At 41.3% G+C, this 19,974-nt stretch overlaps 2 protein-coding genes across 2 annotated transcripts; one reads left to right on the top strand and one right to left on the bottom strand.

The window, feature by feature from the left end:
* Positions 1 to 6,522: 6,522 nt before the first annotated feature.
* Positions 6,523 to 10,512, bottom strand: polr1g (RNA polymerase I subunit G). The gene is made up of 3 exons (XM_056374120.1): positions 10,303 to 10,512; positions 9,642 to 9,786; positions 6,523 to 8,309 (listed from the first exon to the last, which is right to left on the bottom strand). The coding sequence occupies exons 1-3, from the start codon at positions 10,385 to 10,387 to the stop codon at positions 7,508 to 7,510; spliced, it is 1,032 nt and encodes a 343-aa protein (XP_056230095.1). The 5' UTR covers positions 10,388 to 10,512; the 3' UTR covers positions 6,523 to 7,507.
* Positions 10,513 to 10,632: 120 nt separating this feature from the next.
* On the top strand, positions 10,633 to 15,744 carry irf2bp1 (interferon regulatory factor 2 binding protein 1). The gene is made up of 3 exons (XM_056374119.1): positions 10,633 to 11,935; positions 12,191 to 12,531; positions 12,953 to 15,744. The coding sequence occupies exons 1-2, from the start codon at positions 10,920 to 10,922 to the stop codon at positions 12,489 to 12,491; spliced, it is 1,317 nt and encodes a 438-aa protein (XP_056230094.1). The 5' UTR covers positions 10,633 to 10,919; the 3' UTR covers positions 12,492 to 12,531; positions 12,953 to 15,744.
* The last annotated feature ends 4,230 nt before the right edge of the window (positions 15,745 to 19,974 follow it).

Genomic DNA, 19,974 nt, shown 5'->3' on the forward strand with positions numbered 1-19,974 from the left:
CACACACACACACACACACACACACACACACACACACACACACACACACACACACACACAGAACCTGCGCTGAGCCCAGACAGCAAGAAGCTAACACCCAGTATTACACAGAGCGGTATATTGCATCATTCTACTCCTTTGGATGGTATAATGCATTACAGTGGAGACACAGGCAGGTGTAAGATTACTGTCTGTAGATGGAGGTTACAGCCACTGACAGGAACTGAAGACGCTTCACTGCCTCAGCTCACATCTGACCCCTGTGACCTTCCAGCTGAGGACTGACGAGAACAGACTGAGGTGATGATCCAAGTTCTGCTAAAATATTGTTAAGATCACAGAGTCCCACAGAGTGTGTTACCTTCATAGAAGAAGCAAGTGCAGTTTTTAAAAGGCTTTACAGGTTTTACAGATTTTCACCTAAAATATTTTTAAAAGGAAGATCTTTAAACCTAGATTTTGTATCCTCATGCTTCTAAAAGTTGTTGTGCTTCCTGCTGCAACAGCACAATAATCACTGAAGTTTGCAGCAAGAGGCTCCTTTGGTCAGTGACAACTCTGAATAAACATCTGGCACAAAGAGGCTGAAAAATGGGAAGAAAAATCAAAAAAGCTGCTGATTATTCAAAGTCTGTCATGGTAATTTTCAATGAAGCCAAAGAGTGGTATTTTCTGATCGGATTTTTAGGCAGAATATTACAGATTTTTTTATACTGAACCCTACTTCTCCATTAAACCCTGGCTGGTCCTCATTGTTCTCACAGCTGCAGCTCCTTCAGTCAAATGTCATTCTGTGCTCCTCAAACATGAACCTGCCTCACTGCCGGAGCTCCGATCTGACCTCCTCACCTCTCAGCGGCTATGCCGAGGAGTGACAGTGCTTCATTCAAGGGGACTAACACACTCAGTTGGGAGGTTGCTAAGATACAGTTCGGCTGACAAGGTCTGGATCGCACCGGGAACCTCACAGCGTCCACTGCTTTTCTTTCCTTTTTCTATTGACAACTGTCTCAATTATCAAATCAAGTAAAATCAAAGTTTGAAAATGTTCTATTATATAATTAATATTAATTAATATGATTTAAAAATCTGGATATTGTCACTGACAAAAATGAGGAGACAAAATCAAGTGATTTTCAAACAGCCTGGACTTCACTACTGTATATACTTTAATATTATTGCAGAAAAAACAGCTTTTGCATGTGCCTCCTTATTGGTGTTTACGTGGTGCGTTTTGATGGCTCTGTGTGGATGTTCAAATTTATTGAACTTTGACCTCAGCTGCGCTCTGCACTGACCTTTTTTGGATGCAGCAAACCACTGTTCATCACTGCCTGGACACATGAAAAACTAATGAGCCTACTTGTGTTTTGAAATTTCTCAAAGTGCACAGTAACAAATTACCAGACAAAGACAAACAGACTGAAATATCACCCTGAAATGCAGCTGCCAAGATTGTTACTAAAACACTGTTTGAGTCTCTGAAACGTAGCAGCTATTGCTAACAATATTAGCATTATAGCTAAGGTGGCACCAATTAGTACAATGCCCCCGGGAGTTTTGGAGGAGTAACTACTGCACCAACCAACATGCAGTCCAAGACCGGACGAGATCATTATGGCTCCAAAAAAATGGGTTGACATTTGGACTGATTTCTAATTTGTAGCTGCTGAGAGAAAAAGTGAGTATGCTGTAATGTTGGGAGACAAGCCCTGCAGCTATAAAGACCACAGACATGAAGAGACACCTCAAACTACGCCTGACAGAAACTGAACTAACTTTAAGATGTTAAATAACGTCACGTTACATTAAAAGCCATATTAAGCCAAATACTGAAGGCAGCGGTGTAACGTGTATTAGTGTCTCACAACCACCGGACATCACTACATTGCTTGTAGAGTCGGGTTTAGCATCACTGAGAAGTCAGTAACTCAGCCAGATAAGTTGTCCAAAATTTTGCTGAAGACAAGTTTGTTTATTTTGGAGTAGTAGACACGCTGTCCATGCCAAAGTCTTGTCCAGTCAAGTCTTGTCAAATTGTAATGGGTCTGTGACAGCTAAATCCACAGCATATGTAGGAACTTGGTTTGGGGTTTGAATAAGTCTGTAGCCAGCTGTCCAGTGCATGCGTGCAAAGAGGTTCGTAGAGTTCAACCTGTTTTGAACACTAACTGTATGAGTATAACACAAACTTGGACAACACTACTAGTAAGGACTACATAATAAGAATAAGAAGCAGAATAAGCGGAATGAAAACTCCTTTGTGGCACAGTCCTGACAAACCTGAACAGTATAAGGGTAAGGGATTTACTGCAGGCCTGTTAGTAGAGGTTCCCTTTGATTGAGGAGGGTTTTCTTATTTCTGGATACTCAAGGTTTGTGTCATGTTGTTGCATCTTTCCAGATTCATTATTTTATTCTCTTTCACGTCTTGATGTTCACTTGGATTAATAACTTCAGAGCAGCCTTCTTAAAGCATACAACCTGTCATTTTGTGGCTTATTTTCTTTTTCTTTTTCTTTTAGCCTAAAATCAGTTGGATGAAATCTTATTAAAGCAGTTTGCTGAAGTTTGACTAAAGTGCTCATTCTTGGTCTTGACTAAACTAAAACGTTCAATCACAACATTTTTGTCAATTGATTTTCTGATAGCTAAAAAAAGAATTCTAAAATGTTTCTGTCAACTAAAATTGGACTAAAAATGTTTGTGGTTTTCTTTTTCCTTTTGACCAAACACATCCAGAGTTTTAATCAACAAAAACAAAAGAATCTACATAATGAGGTTCAGTCAATGTGACTAAAACCAACATGCCGACAAAATGAACACTAGCTGCAGGAGGCTGCTCTTTTCAAATACATTATACAATATCTATTCTCACAGTTGTTCAATGATCAGAGTAATGGATCAGTCATAAACTTCCCCTGGGAGAAACATCATAACTGCACCTGTAGAGCTCCTCCACAGAGGATGCATCCAGAGTAATGATGCTCCAACAGGGGCAGAGTGGAACATTTCACGTTTCACTTAATGATTCATGAAGACACATATTTTATTTTACAGGGTCGTAAACATCACCGCGTTCACTGATATGTTAGTGTTGCTTAGGATTAATATCAGGTTTTATGAGTGCATAAATAAAACTGACAGCTCTGTGTTAAAAATCAAACGCAGGTGAAGAGCACAGAATGTTTTGGTCGTTTCAGTCTGATTCCAGACACTTATCACTCGTCCTCTCTACTCTGCCTCCTCTCACCATACGTTTTGCATGGATGTTTTTGCTGCATTGAAGGCAACAAACACAGGTCAGGTCCAATAACCCTCAACCACACAAAGACTATGACACACTTTGATAAAGTAGCTGAGGGTTCAGGGTCCAAAACAAAAGCAAATTAAACACCTTCTATTTTCTATGGCCAGACAGTAACTAATGGAGGCTGCAAGCACAAGCTGCTGGAGGTGGTTTAGCCAGGCTAACATTAAAACTCCATTTTATTGCTTTTCTGCCTGAAATTCAGCTGCTTGTTTTCTTCAACTATGCAGGTAAACCACCAAGAAAAGGCAATAATCACTAATACCAGACCTGGAGACTAATCCCACCCTCCCCCAATCTTACTGAACTCTGGATGAGGCAAACTGGGAAATTACATGTATCTACCCAGATTAACTTTATCCATCAATTTAAAAAAAAAAACAAGAACAGACACACTTAATTTTTGTTATAGCATGTATTTGTAATTGAGCTTTCACTTTCTGGCCTATGGGTCATTTCAGAAAACAGACAAAGAGGGATTTGAAACGCAAAGTCGATTTCCACGTTGACAGTACTCTGAAAATATTTCAGCTTTAAAGCTTAAACGCTCTCATTGTCAAGACTGAATTCAAATGATTGATGAGTGCCATAATACCATATTAGTATTTCCCTACACACATTCCTGTGGAATCTTTGCTCCAATTGGTTAATTTACTAAAATCTGTCTTGAAACTTCGCAAGCCCTGAAAGGCAAGTGAAATTTTTTCTCGCCAGTATAACTTTTAAAAACCAACTGTGAAAGGAAAAGTGTTTTTTTTCAGTTCTGACAATTCTGACAGTCTGTAGAGGCTGACGAAGAAAGCTCTAATGAAATGTGATTTTTTTTTCTTCAATGATCTGTCTACTTTAATATTATATTTTCACACATATTTTTTATACATACTTACAAATATACAAAGTGTCTTTGTATGATATGTAATGACAATAAAGTATCTATTCACCTATCTATTGAATGGATTTCCCTAATGAACCTGGGTACTGGTGTGGGACCAAGCAGCAACTACAACTGGCTGAGAGGTGAAGCCAAGTGACTGAAGGTGTGTTGAGACTGAACCTACAGTAAAATTTAGAGACAGTGTATTTGAATTCAAGTCAATGCACAGACTCAAGTGGATGCAGATTCCACCTGTGTGGGAAAAATTGAAGCAAAGATGCATCCAATGAAAATGCTTCAACTACAGCGAAAAAACAAAAAACAAAACAACAAATTCATAAAGACACAAGACAGGGAAAAGGAATCTGGACGAGTTCTTAGAAACTTTAGAGATCAACCAACAGCTGAGTTGTTGACAGGTCACAGACACATTCCACACACTAGCTACAGCTAATGTCAGTCAGTACGCTGCCCTTTTGGCCACTTAAACAAAGACTGCAAAACTACCACAGTGGTCAAATTCATGCAAGCAAAACAAGCCGAACATAAGCTGTGCAAACAGTCAGGACACACCTCGTGGCCACAGCTCGTCTAATGGCCATCACAGGTGAAAGCTATGAGAATCAATGTTCAATGTGTAGGTAGTATTGGTTTGATTGACAGGTGTCTCCACCTATTAGAGTTAGGTGTGGCAGTTGGCACTGACTTGCTGCATCTCAGTTCCACCCTTTTGCCTAAATTATGATTTTCTGGAGCCAAAATGAAGGTGGCATTGTTTTTTATACAGACTGCTGGACAGAAGACAGAACTGGATCCACATCGTGCAGAGGGAGGATTTCTATTCAATCATTCAAAACATCAAACCTATAGTTTTTAATTGTTCCTACTGGTTTTAGATGATGTAACTGACATAGATGCAGTTTTCAAAGAAGGAAAAGAAATGTTGTGTTATAATTAAAATAAAAATGAATTTTCTGTTAAAATGAAGTATGTTAAGGAGATTTAGTCAACACAGTGAAAATCATTTTGCACTTCACTGACTTTAAGCTCAGGCAGCTGCACCCACACACACACACACTTTCAGTTACACAGGCATATGCACCCATGCACTCAAGCCTGCAGACTCTGGCTGTGAAGCGCAGACGCTCACACACATTCAACATACCTGTGAGGATACACAGAAATCTGGCATTAGATGTGACTCACTTGGAAACGCTTGATCCAACATCTGACATCTGCGGCTTTAATGGCTGCCTGCTAAACCAAAAAACTACACATCATGATGGTAAGCCAGGTCCTATTCAGTGAGTAGAAAACTATTTTAAAAATTCTCTTTGGTATGTTAAGGTTGAATTTTTAAAACTCTAACATGGTTTTAATCATTTTGGGTCCAGTTGACCCCTTGGAGGGAGTAAAGCTTGTAAAAAAAATTGCGAATGCACAAGTGAGTCTGGATCAATAAAGCCTTGCAGCATGTGCAGAGGGTTATTACAGATGGTGAGAGTGTGATAGCACCAGAGGTGCCTGAGCTCATTAAGAAACAGGACCATACTCCGGTGCAGAGCAGAGAGAGGGGAGCAGTGAGGGGAGGGAGGAGGGGACGACGCAGAGACTGGACGGAGATTTTTCACCTGGGTGTCACTGAGATCTGATGATTCGTTGCCGCCGGAAAATGGAAAAAATTTTTATATCCTTTCTTTGTGCGTTTTGATGGCAACAGAAGATCTGTGTTACATTAGTGAAAAGACATGGTAGCATGTAAATAATAAGCTCGGGGGTTGTTCAGAGGCTGCAGGCTGCTGCTCCACGCAGGAAACAGGCTGGACTGTGGCGCCATCTCCCTGCCAGAGCATCTTATTTCTCTGTTGCAGCTAATTGAATGGAATTTCTGCTGGCGGTGGAAATGCAGATTTATAGACTTGGGATCCACCAATATAAGTTTCTGATGCCAATATTTTGTGCAGACATGCAGTTTTCTTTAAATATGACTTGTAACATGCCAACAGATTATAGCCATGAAGGGTTTCCTGCAGCTTGAGTCACGGCCGAGTCCAAAAACCATTGAAGAGACCATAAAGATCATCATGATACGTTGCAATGGACCTATTTAATTGAAGGCCAAAATACCTCACTGATTTTATTGTGCAAAGAAAGCACAGTTGTCATTTCATCAGATTTTCTTAAACCCTTTCTATAACTGTTCAAGGAGAAACCTTCATCGCATCAGAAGTGAACAATATGACCGATTTACCTGAATGACACTTTCGTGCCAACAGAAATCTGAGCCTTTCATGAATTTGATTTCATTTTACTTTTTGAGACATGCAGTAGCACAAGGACATTGCACTGTGAAACATACAACTCTCATCGCTGTTCATTCGTAAAATCATTTTGCAAACGTGCATGTTTTAGTATAGAACAGACTGTAGTTTATCTCAGACAAACGTTTGCCTTTCCTGATGAAACAACTCCTTCACAAAACATTTCTTTTCAGATAATTAGAAAACTACTGATCTGTAAATTGGGCACTTTCTTGTTGTTGCACAATATAAAAACCACAGTCTGAGTTACAACACGGGTTCAAGTTTCATTCCTTCTGGATGAAGTCACTGTGCTTACAAGGCACGAGAGGAAAATGTGCTGTACTCAAACACTTGCAAGAGGCGACTGCAGGACAAAAACACCACCTTTTTTTCATTTTTTATTTCATTTATCACTTTTGGGGTTTATTTTCTAACATGTGTTTTCTTGCACTCACATCATTTCTATGACTCAGCTCATTTAAAAAAAAAAAAAAAAAAAACCAACAACCTTACGTGACACTGAACCATTATTCTGTCTTTATATCAGCTCTGGTTTTCTGAACCTGCTGCCAAACCAGTGACGTTACCAGCCCAGTTTTGTAAATATGTACACAGACACAGCAACACAGTTTGAGCATAATCCCATAAAATCTACCACAGCCTGACAGACACTGGCATAAAAAGCAGAAACTCCCCCCATGTACACTCTTATTACCCATGTGCTCATAGTTGCCTGCGGCCGCACACAGTCTGTGTATAAAACTGTCACTTTCTAAGCTCAGAGTGAAAGGAACATTGGCCTTAAAGACGCTGGGATGAACCCACTTTATAATTTGTGTCACTGTTCAATCGATTCAGGATGTGCTCTTGTTTTCAAAATACAACATCCTGCCAAAACAGGTCTTGCATTATGCGATCTATCAATGCAACGGAGTGGATTAGTAGTAAATTGGCTCCCAGGTGAGTTCATAAAGTCAAAACTTAAACAAATAAAGAAAACTGAACACAGAAAAAAACAGACTAGTCCTCATCAGTTTTGCTTTTCTTCTTCTTTTTCTTCTTCTTCTTTCCCGAGCCTTCCACTACATCACCATATGAAGTGTCTATTGGTTCACATTTCACTGTTGCATCTTCCACCTTCACTCTTACACTGGGCTCCAGTCCCTCCTCCACCTCCTCTCGCTCCCTGTCCTTCTTTTTCTTCTTCTTCTTCCTCTTCTCCTCTGAAACATCTTCCTCTTGGAGGGGCTGTTCCATCATCACTTCGTCCTGAATCTCAGCTGCAGGTTCCTCTTTCACGCTCACCCCCTCCTCTCGCTCTGTCTTTATGCGCTTTTCTTTCTTTTTCTTCTTCTTCTTTTTCCTCCCTTCCTCGTCCTCTTCCTCATGCCCTGTTTCTTCTATGAATCTTTTGACTACCAGAGGGCGGAGGGTTGTAGATGAGGGCCCGAAGGCGGCTCCGTCCACCTCATTCTCGGCCACACAGGTCAGCGTGGGGGTCTTACAGCCGAAGGGGTGGAATCGCTGTTTCAGCCCCGGTGGTATGGCGGGTGCTGGAGCAGCGGGGATCACCTGAGGGGCATAGGTCGCACTGCTGCCTCCATAGTTCTCACACACATTTAGCAGGCCTGAGAACGTAGGACCAAAAACGACGCCACCTGATGACTGCTCGTCACTGGTGAGCAAGCGGAGCTCTGAGGGACTGTGGGAGGATGCCAGGATGCTGTAGATCTGCTGGCCACTCCCAGACTTGGCTCCGCCTGCAGCAGTGGGAACCTTCAGGGTCTGGAGACCGGAGAGCGGCACCTTGATGCCACTGAAACTGGATGGAGGGAGGAGAGGCAACGTTGGGTACCATTCAAACCAAGTGGGAAAAGTTTATTCAACTCTACACCAACTACATCATTTTCTCAGACTGCTGTTGAATTTAGAGAAAACTTTCTGAAGCCTCAGCATGAAGCCCATCTCCAGCTCCACCTGCTGGACGCAACCGACACAAACTGTCAGTTACTTCATGTTGAGTCTGTCTTACCTCTTATGCTGCCACACACAATCACTGCAGAGATTGTTTAAAGAATGTAAATAAAGAAAGAAGAAATGACACACTCCCCCGCTTTGACTCACACACAGACACACACATTCATACATATACAGTGCATTAAGAAAGAGTTCAGACCCCTTCAGTTTTTCACATTTTGCTATGTTGCAGCCTGATGCTACTCTCACCCATCTACACTCAGTACCCCATAATGACAAAATGAAAACAGAATTTTTGAAATTTCTGCAAAATTATCAATAATGAAAAGCTGAAATATTGAAAATATTGACAGAAGTTTTCAGACACTTTGTCCTAACACTTGACATGTAGCTTCAGATGTCTCCCATTTCTCTTGATCATCTTTGAGATGTTTCTACCTGCAGTAAATTCAGCTGATTGGATCTGATTTGGAAAGGCACACACCTGTCTATATAAGGTCTCACTGCTGACAATGTATATCAGCACAAAAACCAAGCCACAAAGAGGAAGGAACTGCCTGCAGAGCTCAGAGACAGGACTATGTTGAGGCACAGATTCGGGGAAAAAGAAAATTCTGCTGCATTGAAAGTTGCCAAGAGCTCAGTGGCCTCCGTCAATCTTAAATGGAGGAAGTGTGGAAAAACCATGACCCTTCCTAGAGTTGGCTGCCTGATCAAACATGAATAATTGGGGAAGAGGGGCCGTGATAAGAGAGGTAACCTGTAACCGGATTTGTCACTCTGGCTGAGCTCCGGAGATCCTGTGTCAAACTTCCAGACTTAATATATATATATATATATATATATATATATATATATATACATATATATATATATATACATATACATATATATATACATATATATATATATATATATATATATAAATTCTAGCATAATGCTGCAGAATTAATTTTTTTTAAATTGAAGGGGTCTGACCACTTGAATGCAAGTGTTTAGACATTGTGTGTGTGTGTGTGCGTGTGCTTGCATATGTGCGTTCATGTGTGTGTGCGTGCATACCATTAAAACCAGTCTACTGGTTTTTACTGTTGTTGCTGAAATGACGTGTGAAAGTTTGGCTGCACATTAGAGACAGAGACAAGGAGACAGATGACAGAGTGAGGACTGCACCCACCATTCCGGATTAAAGCTGGCAGGAGCTTTAATGAGCCATAACTCATTCTTGTTGTTCTTCAGACTCTCTGTTAGAGTGCTGCTGCATGGCTTATGGCAGAAAGACACAAAGTCAGCAGGACACTGGTACCTAGTGGTCTTCTTATCTGTGGATCCAAACAGCACACGTTCATCAGTAAAATAACATTGAGCAGTAGAATTACACAGAACAGGCCAAAGGATTAAATCGGAATAAAAGCTGTGTGTGTGCTCACTCTTTATTGGTTTAACTTTCAGTATCAATACAACCTTGCTTGTATGGTTTCTCAGTGAAGTGGTGCCAAATAGTTATTGTAAGAAACAATAATGACAGATAAGATTTTTATGTTGTCTATCCTTAGTTTGAACAGTGGATGAAAAACAGCTAAGCACAACATCATTTTTAGCCAGAACTAGACTGGTTACAATTTTTGCTTAAACTAATCTAGATTAATAACACATGATGATGATTATTTATGTAAATAAAAGCCATTAACCTTAACAAATGTTGCTCAGTCAGCCACAGCCTACTGCACTGTGTATTGTTTTACCGCATTGTATTTCTCAGTGAAACTGAGTCTCACTGAAATAAGCACATCAGCCAGCCAACACTAACTTCGTGGAATCAATGAGGGTGAACTTACCGGGTTCTTTTTGCTTTACCGGTGGTTTTGTAACTGGACTGTCCGCTTCATCCTCGCTCGATGAAGATGATATGTCTCTTGGCATTTTTATGTTTTAAATTAACATGAAAGCACTGAAATTAAACGTTTTCTACCTCGAAACGCATGGCTATGGGGGACGCACATGTGTTGACACAAAATGAACTTTGACCTTTAATTATTTCACTTCCGTGTCAGTTTGGTTGTAGTTCTACGCCCAAGCTCGATTATTGTGTTTGCATTGACAAAAACAGGTAAGGAAACTCAAACACCCATAATGCCCCTCGTATGGTTACGTAACGTCCCAGCGTCCGTTGGAGAAGCAGTTGACAGCAGCGAGGAGCAGGCCGAAGTGGGTAAACAAAACAAACATATGCGAAAAGGAGCGAAAACAAGCCAGAGGTTTGAGCTAATTTTATATCTGTAGAATGTGTAACATTGTTCTGAAACGGCGTGAGGCCTGTTAACGTAGCAAGTCGTTAGCAAAGAGAGGGCGTGCACCTGTCAAAGCGAAATAGGTTAAAACAGCTAACGTGTGCTAGCACGTTAGTAAGCTAGCTGGCTCGTTGAACCCGCTCAGGTTAGCTCCCTGGCCAGCCATGTCGTCCCCCTCCTCCTCCAGGCGCCAGTGGTGCTACCTGTGCGATCTGCCTAAGATGCCCTGGACTGTGGTATGGGACTTCAGCGAGGTGGTTTGCCGTGGCTGTGTAAACTACGAGGGAGCTAATCAGATTGAATTCCTGATAGCGAGCGCCCGACAGCTGAAACGAACTCACGGGATGCAGGACGGTAACGTCAGGTCACCTGGTCCGTCGCCCAATAAACATGGCACATCTGGCAGAGGAGAGGCAGCGGCTGACGGAGGCAGGCCCCACGTCGACCGCTTCGACAGAGGAGGAAGAGGAGAAAGCACCGGGTCAGCTGTTCGTGTGCCGCCAAACGGGCTGCACCGTGACGGGCAGCCGCCTCAAGAGGTGAACCGTCAGAGCCCCAGCGGCAGCCGGAGACCCATGCTTGGAGCTGCTATCCCACCCAGTCTAGTAACTCAAAGTATCGCAGGGATTCCCCATGGGCTACTTGCGGGCATGCCAGCGGGCCTGACCGCCAGGACAGCCCCCATGAGCAGCCCTATGATCTTCCCAGCCCCGGTGCTGGCCGAGATGAGCCGCAGACAGCTGGGAATAGGTATGGGGATAGCCCCATTTATCACTCCAGAGCTGGAGCGAGAGCTCAGTTCGTCCCAGAACCAGCCCAAGACACAGACGCAGGTCCACACAGCTGTGGCTGGCAGCAGTGCCAGCAAAAGTACAGGCCTCCCTTCTTCGTCCTCCTCCATGGCGGGAGGTGTGAGCCAAACGAGCCCCAAGCCTGCCTCATCTCCAGCCAGGCAGCCACGTCCCCTTGCCGCAAGGTCCGGAGGGGAGCCCCTGGGCTCCAGTACCTCAGCAGAAGCGGCCACCACAGCTGCAGCATTACCCCACAGTGGTGCCTCTGAGTTGGGTTCAGCATCCACCAGCAACACCCATTCAACCGGAAACCCTCTGTCCTGCACCTTGTGTCACGAGAGGCTGGAAGACACACACTTTGTTCAGTGCCCATCAGTGCCAGGGCATAGGTTTGTGTGGATTCATGTTTCCATGAATAAATGCTTTGTTTTTTAAGCTTTTAGTGAGTCCATGTAAGCAGTTTAAGCCTGCATGTCAGGCTCTGGTCATTTGTTGATGATTTTTTACATTTTATAGACTAAATCAGCATGTAGCTACTTCAACAAATAATTGATTTATACTGGAATAACTATCATTTGTTGGTATCACTTTATGCCTCACAGAAAGTTGTAATAACCTGTCTTTTCTACCTCCACCAAATGTAGGTTCTGCTTCCCCTGCACCAGAGTGTACATCCAGAGCCGGCGGGGAGACGGGGAGGTGTACTGCCCCAGCGGAGAGCGGTGTCCGTTGGATAACTCTCCCAACAGTCCCCCTTGGGCCTTCATGCAGGGAGAGGTCTCCACCATACTGGGCACTGCTGGAGCAGGAGCTGCATCAGCTGCTGCATCTGGAGCTGGGTCAGGGCCTGGAGCTGCAGCTGCATCTGGTGCCGGAAGCGGAACTGCCAGCGGAGCCGGATCTGGGAATGGAGACATCACTGTCAAGAAAGAGAGAGAGACGTGATGGTGATTTCCATGGAAACCAAGTCCCAACACAGCAACAGGCAGGTCCCACAGACAGCTGACCAACCATTGTCTGAAGTTTGGCAGCATTATAAAAGCAGCTCTGGGTTCTGAATGTGGATTTTTGTTAATACTTCACTGTTAAATACATACATTATTCATTTAAATTGAATAGGTATTCCCATTATTATTTTATCAATATTTTTATCTGTATTTTTGTGCTGCAATTCTCCAGATTTTTATCATGCAGGCTGTTTCGGTTATTGGAATAACAAATCATATTAATAAATATTAAGTAGATGGTTGAAATTTAGAGATACAAAATGATCTATCAGGCCGCAAAGATGTTGTATGACAGCATCTTCTCAATAAGAAGCACTCAGTTATTTACAGGATAGTGTTGTGACTGTGTTTCTGTCCCATTAAATGCTGTTTATTTGTGTTTGCTTTTCGTCACCCCAGAGTCGTATCACAAACCAAAAGGAGATGTCTGCACTGGACTGTTGAGAGATCCAGAGGAGAGGCAACACAGCGACCCACAGTACAGAAAACCTCCATTACACAGGTCTTAACTCCACCTACTCACACCACCCAGTTTTATCAACATTATCAGACCTTGTCAGATATCTGACTGAAGTTGCAAAGCCTGTCTTTAGAAATTGTCATTCATTTTTATCAAATTCTACAGCTCTGATGTACAGAGAATGTGAAATAAAATTTCATGAATCATTTTAAATTACCCAGTGCATCCATTGCATTGCGAGCTTATCCTCATCTATGTTCACTTCAGCAAACAGCAGAGATCTTAGTAAAATAAAACCACAACTTTAGAGTCATAATCAAGTGTTTAAATTAAACTGGCCATCATGATGGATTGTTGGAACCAGATATTCAGAACTAATCAACAGCTGAACAGTGGCTACTTCTGTAAAGTTAGTAGTAATTGTTGATTCAACTGACCAAGCCCACAATGTCACTGGCACCTAGCCCCTGTTAGCAGCTGGAAATATATGGGCTGAAGCAACACATAAGACAACACCAGTTTTCAACAACTTTTCCACAAACAAAATCTCACACTATTAGAATCATTTGGAAGATGCTGCCATTGCATAAAAAATTCAAGATGCACTTTAAGACACAACCATAGCCAACAGGACTACAAGAGTTTGGCCAGTAGTGTATTAATCTACTATTGGCATTGGTTTTATTTGCTATGTAGAGGGCATAACTGCTGATGGTAGGTTGTTAGGTAACCTAACAGAGGGACGGTTACTGTTTTAATGACCTCTCAAACTCACAGAAATTAGCCATGGTGCAGTGTTTATTGTAATGGTACACTGAATATTTTGTTTGCACGGGAAAGCACAAAAGCTTGCTTCCAGTTCCAACCCAAACATTGAAATGCAGTAGCCACGGTTGTTATGTATCTTTTTCCTTGTTGATGAACAAACTGGTGACTGCCAGCGTGCAGCAGGTGGTCAGATCTCAGACTGTTCGCTGTAAAATACAGGCTGTTCTGAGCCGAAACAAGTTGGAAATTATCTGTCTCAGACAAAATTCCATTTTCTCTGCCAATGCTGGGTCTAAATTAAATATTTGTGCTTCTACAAATACAACTACAATAACAACTGACATAAAATTGACAGTTATGATGACAAAGTGTACCTTAAATTCTAAATACAGATTTATTGTCTTTTATTGTTTTATGACTGAGTCTGTGTCCTGGTGCACAATCAGATTTTTTTAAAGTTTATTTTCAAACAAATAGAAAAACTCTCCACTAAAACACCTAAACATGCAAACCGATGTGAGATGTGGACAGAGTGCCGGCAGTGACATTTCTCTGTACGTCTGTGCATTTGTTTTTCGTCAGCTTTAAGCGAAGCTGAAAGAAGAATGTTTGCTGTGTAAAAACGAGTCATCTGTCAGAGCATCGACCAGCCACAGAGACTCTGTGTATGACTGTATTTAAATGTCGCTTTCATATAAGATCCAGCCCAGCCTACGCTTTACCCCGAATGTATATGAAAAGATATCTATTGATAGACCTAGGACTATATTTTATACTAGAATGTTAAATGTTATATACTGTATAGACCTATGATAGTATGTATGTGCAATCCTTAGTCATGGTATATGCAACAGTTTGGAATATGTAATTAAAAATGATTGCATATAATTTCTTAAACCTTTTGTTTTTTAAAGTGAGAACCCACCTAAAAGCATAATGATTCATCTGTGATCCTGAAAGGGTCGATATCATTCATGAATGAGTTTCTCCGAAAACTAGAAACAAGACATCTTTTTCTATGGAATCAGTTTTCAAAAGTACATTTTCGGTTTTGAAGTGATCAGAGTTACAATGAAATTAATCTCATCTTGATTTAAACAAACAACGACACAAGTCTTTTGAGCTTGCTTTCCATTCATAGTCAATGGACCACTGTGGATGACCATGCACACCTGTTTGTCACCTTTTTCAGACTTAGTTTGATAAACATGTTAAGGGATCAAATGTTCCTAAATTGAACAATCCAGCAGTTACACACTCACATGTTGAAAGTGATTAGTTTTAGGTGGATTCTCTCTTTATGTGCAGTATGTACTTGTCAGTACAGAAGCACAGACAAACCAAAGGTCATTTTATGCCCAAACTGATGTTTCTGGATGTAAATGTTTTATGGAAAAATAAATATATTGCTATATTTCTTGGCCAGGTGTTAACCTGTTTCCTTCATCAAGCCGTTACAGTTTACAGGCCCATGTGGTCTACTGTACTCATGGGATTTTACATATAAAAGTCTATTGTATTCAGCAGATGCTTATATAGGCCTTCTATATTGAGAGAATATCCCACAGATCAGGTCTGTTGTAGAGAAATGTCTTTGAAGAAGTGGAATTTAAGTTTAATATGCACTGATACATCATGCAATCCCTTGTTAAGTGCCTTTTTAAAATGTTTACCGCCTGTTTGTGTGTCTGGGAACCTCAGGGGAAGTAGGAGTGCAATGGCTTTTTTATTGTCTAGTCAATGATTAACCTGAATCTGTTTCCCTTCAATCGCCATCAGACGTCTTTTGCTTTAATCTGAAGCCTTTGTAAAGTGGGTAGGCCATTCATTGTTTGGATATGGTCTCTCCTCGCCTCTCTATGTTGAGTTTCTTTTCATTTATGTGTTCTGTTTAGATCTGTTGGTTTTATTGCAGCTTCATGTACAAAATAGAAACCAGGAATAAATGGGATGGAAACTTGTACTTGTTTCTCTGTTTCTTGACTTTTATCAATGAGATTTAATCACCTTACATATCTTGTTTATGAGGAAAATCTAATCAGATATAACTAATCAGGTCCCCTCATAAACTTTTTATGACTGAATGTTGCTTAATGTTTGCCAACTAAAATTATCTTCTCTCTCAACCAGCTCAGTTGATTCCTAACAAAGAGAAGGGCTGATTTTGTAATCGTGTACTATTACATGTATTATTACTCAGGATCCCAGCACACCAGTCAGCATCACTGCTACAGAGACGGCGGGTTTCTCACTACGACTGAGAACACATTGACGCTGCATCCTACAATTAAACATAAATTCACATGGTGGTTCTATATGACTGATGCAGACGTTTTGAGAGTCAATACTTTTAAATTTGACACCAAAAATAAAAGCATATTTCTCCACCAGAATTATATTCCTGGCTTTAACGCCACATTTAGACCATGACGTAGAGAAAGTCAGATATTTTTCAGGGGTGTCGGGTTGTGTCTTGGGAATTTGGACTCATGACCTCAGCATTTGTAAAATCATGACTATAATGCAGCTTCTCCCTACAGCTGAGGACAAGATAACATTTAAGACTGAGCCAGTCATTCATCTTAAAGATATCTTAACTAAATTATCTATTGTATTAATTTATTCAAATATACTACAAATACTTAGTTGATTATTTACATACAAATACAGGAGGCTATATTTATAACAATATATCATACACTTTGTCTCTAATCAGATCTAAATGTGTTTGTCCTCAGTGTGTCAGTCAGATTTAATTGAATTCATCATGTACAGGTATTTAAGCTTGCAATTAAAATAATCTTTATGCTTAAACACTAATTTAGTAGATTTCTTCTTTTTAGCAGCCTCCGTGCTCCCTGGAAACCACCATAAAAACACAGAACAGGAGCATTCATGCACAACTGAAAATGAGTTCATGTGTGAGGTTAACCTTCATGTCTAGATTACGATCCAGCAGCTTTGAGCTTCATGACTTATTGGGGAGAATTTAGTTAACTCAAGAATTTTGAGGCCTGTTCATTTAGTTTTACCTTGGCTAACAGAAAATAAACAACAACCAAGCAAACCCTCCATAACAGACAAATGCAGATGATACAGGGGCTTGTTTTGTAGTGGCCACATGATGGCGCTCTTACACTCTTAACCTCAGTGTGTGTGAAGGCGCAGATGCTGCTGGACAAGTTCATAAATGTATCATCTTTTATCAGATAAAGGATATTATGACCTGTGGAGCCAACAAGCCGTGGAAGCCCTTATAATGACATTTAAACAGATGGAACTTAAAGAGCTTAAACATGATTATAACCCTCACACACACACACACACACACACACACACACACACACACACACACACACACACACACACACACACACACACACACACACAGATCAATCGCCTTTAGTTTTTCAAATGTGAAAAACTAACCAGCCTCAAACCAACTCCATATCACTGTTTTTATTCGGTTTTTTTTTTTTTTCCAAGTGGAATAGACTTGGGTAAAATGAGTCTTGCTGAAGCTGCTCATTTTTATTGTGAAGAAGAAGAGGATGGCGGGGGGCGTCCGGCCGATCTGTCGTTTCCTACATTAGTGTCAGCTCGTCACAGCCATTGTTAAACCAATTATAGAGGTGTTAATGGACGATAGAAGAGCTATTGGCATGAAAAACGGCCCGCAGAGAGACGATATGGATAAATGTGAGTTGGGGAAATAAAAGAGAGGAACCTTAAAGGAGCATTACACCAATCAAAGATGCGTATTAAGAGTCAAGGCTGAAGTGCATCCCTCAAACAAGTGTGTGTGAAAATTTTAAAAAATCTGATAAATACAGCCTCCATGAGATGACAGTGTAATGATTATTGTCCTGAGCGTGCAGTGAAACCAGCTCAGGACAAACCTCCAGCCAAAACAGCTGAGTCTGGGTTTCTGTCGTCAACCCAACGTGAATGTGACGCTGTGTAACCTCAGGATATCAGATTTTCCAGCAGCACCTTAAAGCTGCAAAATGATTGCTAGAATATGTAAAGTTACTAGTGGAAAAGAAACAGCCTAATACACTGATCTTAGATGTAAACAAGGATCTTTTCATCTGTCCTCTTTCATTTATCTGAAGATCTACAACCTTCTGAAGGACGCAGAGGTTCAGATATGACCTGAGATACAGACCTCGAAGAATCTGTTTATTCCCATGTGTTAGAAACTAGGATGATAAAATCATATACACATACAGGCCTGCACCGAATTACCTCCCCCTCTGTGGAGATGCAAAGTCTTTGAATATGAGCACAGACTCGAGGTCAAAGTTTACCAACCTTTTTTTTTTTATCTACAACTACATCACCGTGCAGATGAAATGAGCTAATCTCTTTCAGGCTTAATTACATCATTACAGACACTGAGGTGTTAGTTCACTCCACGTGTTAATCGACTTGACAGCCTTTTGCAAACAGGCGATAATCGCCGAGACTTTACAGGTGATGGTGAGTCTGATTGGCGATATATAGTCAATAAATTGTATCAGAGCTGCAGCTGAAATATCACCATGACTGACTTGGTTGTGGATATGAAGAAATAGGCGTCAAAATAAAGTCAAGTATCCCGAAGACGCAGTTTCCCTAAAGGCAACACAGCTAGCAGGTGGACGCCTTCGTAAATGTTAACATCTGCAAAGCATTTTTCCCAAAGAACCTTCCACAGACATAAAATGTTTCCCCGACACTGAATCTCTTCTTTAACGCTCATACGTTCCTGCTTGTCTCTGCTGCATCTGCGCTGATATTCCTTCCTGTTATTTCTTATTTCCTCGGGAATCTTTTCTCACCGTCTAATCCCGTCGACCTCCCGCCTGCGCATCAATTACATCTCCATTGACTGGCCATTAGGCTGAGGCATTGACATTCACAGGCCTCCGTCTGCACCGAGGCCTGATGTGTATTCCACAACACAAGAGTCCGGCTCTATGCATTACACCAGGATTACATTATTTATTGTATTTCTCTAAAGCGTCGGGCCGAGAATGCCTCTTTGGAGGTTAAAAAAAAAAAGAAAGTAGCCTTTCCAAGAAGTTCTCATGGGAAGAAGGGAGGAGGACAACGCATTTAACCGAGCCGAATCTACGCACAGACTGAGCACGAGTTGATCCAGTTGAGCAAAATACAACTGATCAAATTGTTGATCTTTTTGTAGCATGTAGAGCTTCAGAGCAAGTGATGATGAACATTAGCTCTGTAGCTATAGGCTGCTCAGAGAGCATTCGTTTACGCTGCATTTACGCATGAGCAAACACTTGGTGTGTTTGTCCTGTACGTTTTGATATTGATCTTATTCACCCGATTGTTTTGGTACAGCGGTGTAACACCCATAGGTGACTAAAGTCCGTTTTGAATGACCCCGGGAAGGTCCGCGAGTGTGGTGGTGGGGTCTCAAAGGAGGTTTGCCGTTTCTGATTAGGATCTCTGATGATCTGATATTCTCCTTTTGACAGTCAAATATTCTCCTGGTGGTCGCGGGTTTATTTTCATGACTATCGGGAAATATTTGACTATCAAAACCAAGAATCTGAATTAAGTTCGGCAGTTATTACAATTAAGCCCCCCGAGGAAGTGTTAGAAGGTCCACAGCCCCAGAGAAGTGATAGCCGAGGGAATTAACAACCTTCACGCCCCGCAACACACACACACACACACACACACACACACACACACACACACACACACACACACACACACACACACACATACGCGCGCGCGTCACAAAACGGACTCCCACCCTAATTTCACTCCTTCAATCTCCAATATTTATTTGCAAAATCAAAGATTTTAGAATCACAGAGCAGCGCCCTGTGACAGAAACAGATCACTTAAGGAGGAAAAAAATTTAAGTAAGAAAGTTTTTTTTTTTTTAAACTTAAAATGTATTCTTGTAATAGCACTGGCTAAACTCTTTAATCTTATGTCATGTTTATTGTGAGTCTATATAGATATTTTTCATGCTAGTCGTCAGTGCTAATGTTTTAACAGTTAGCTGTAAAGTAAGATAATCCATGGATACAGGAGTCACACACACACACACACACACAGACACACACACACACACACACACACACACACAGACATACATACATGTTGAGGCTGGTGAACATTTGCAGATTTTGTTTTATCATGTTCAAATGTCTTATCACAACTAACATAC

The sequence above is a fragment of the Seriola aureovittata genome, chromosome 4 (assembly GCF_021018895.1).
Source record: "Seriola aureovittata isolate HTS-2021-v1 ecotype China chromosome 4, ASM2101889v1, whole genome shotgun sequence".
NCBI lineage: Eukaryota > Metazoa > Chordata > Actinopteri > Carangiformes > Carangidae > Seriola > Seriola aureovittata.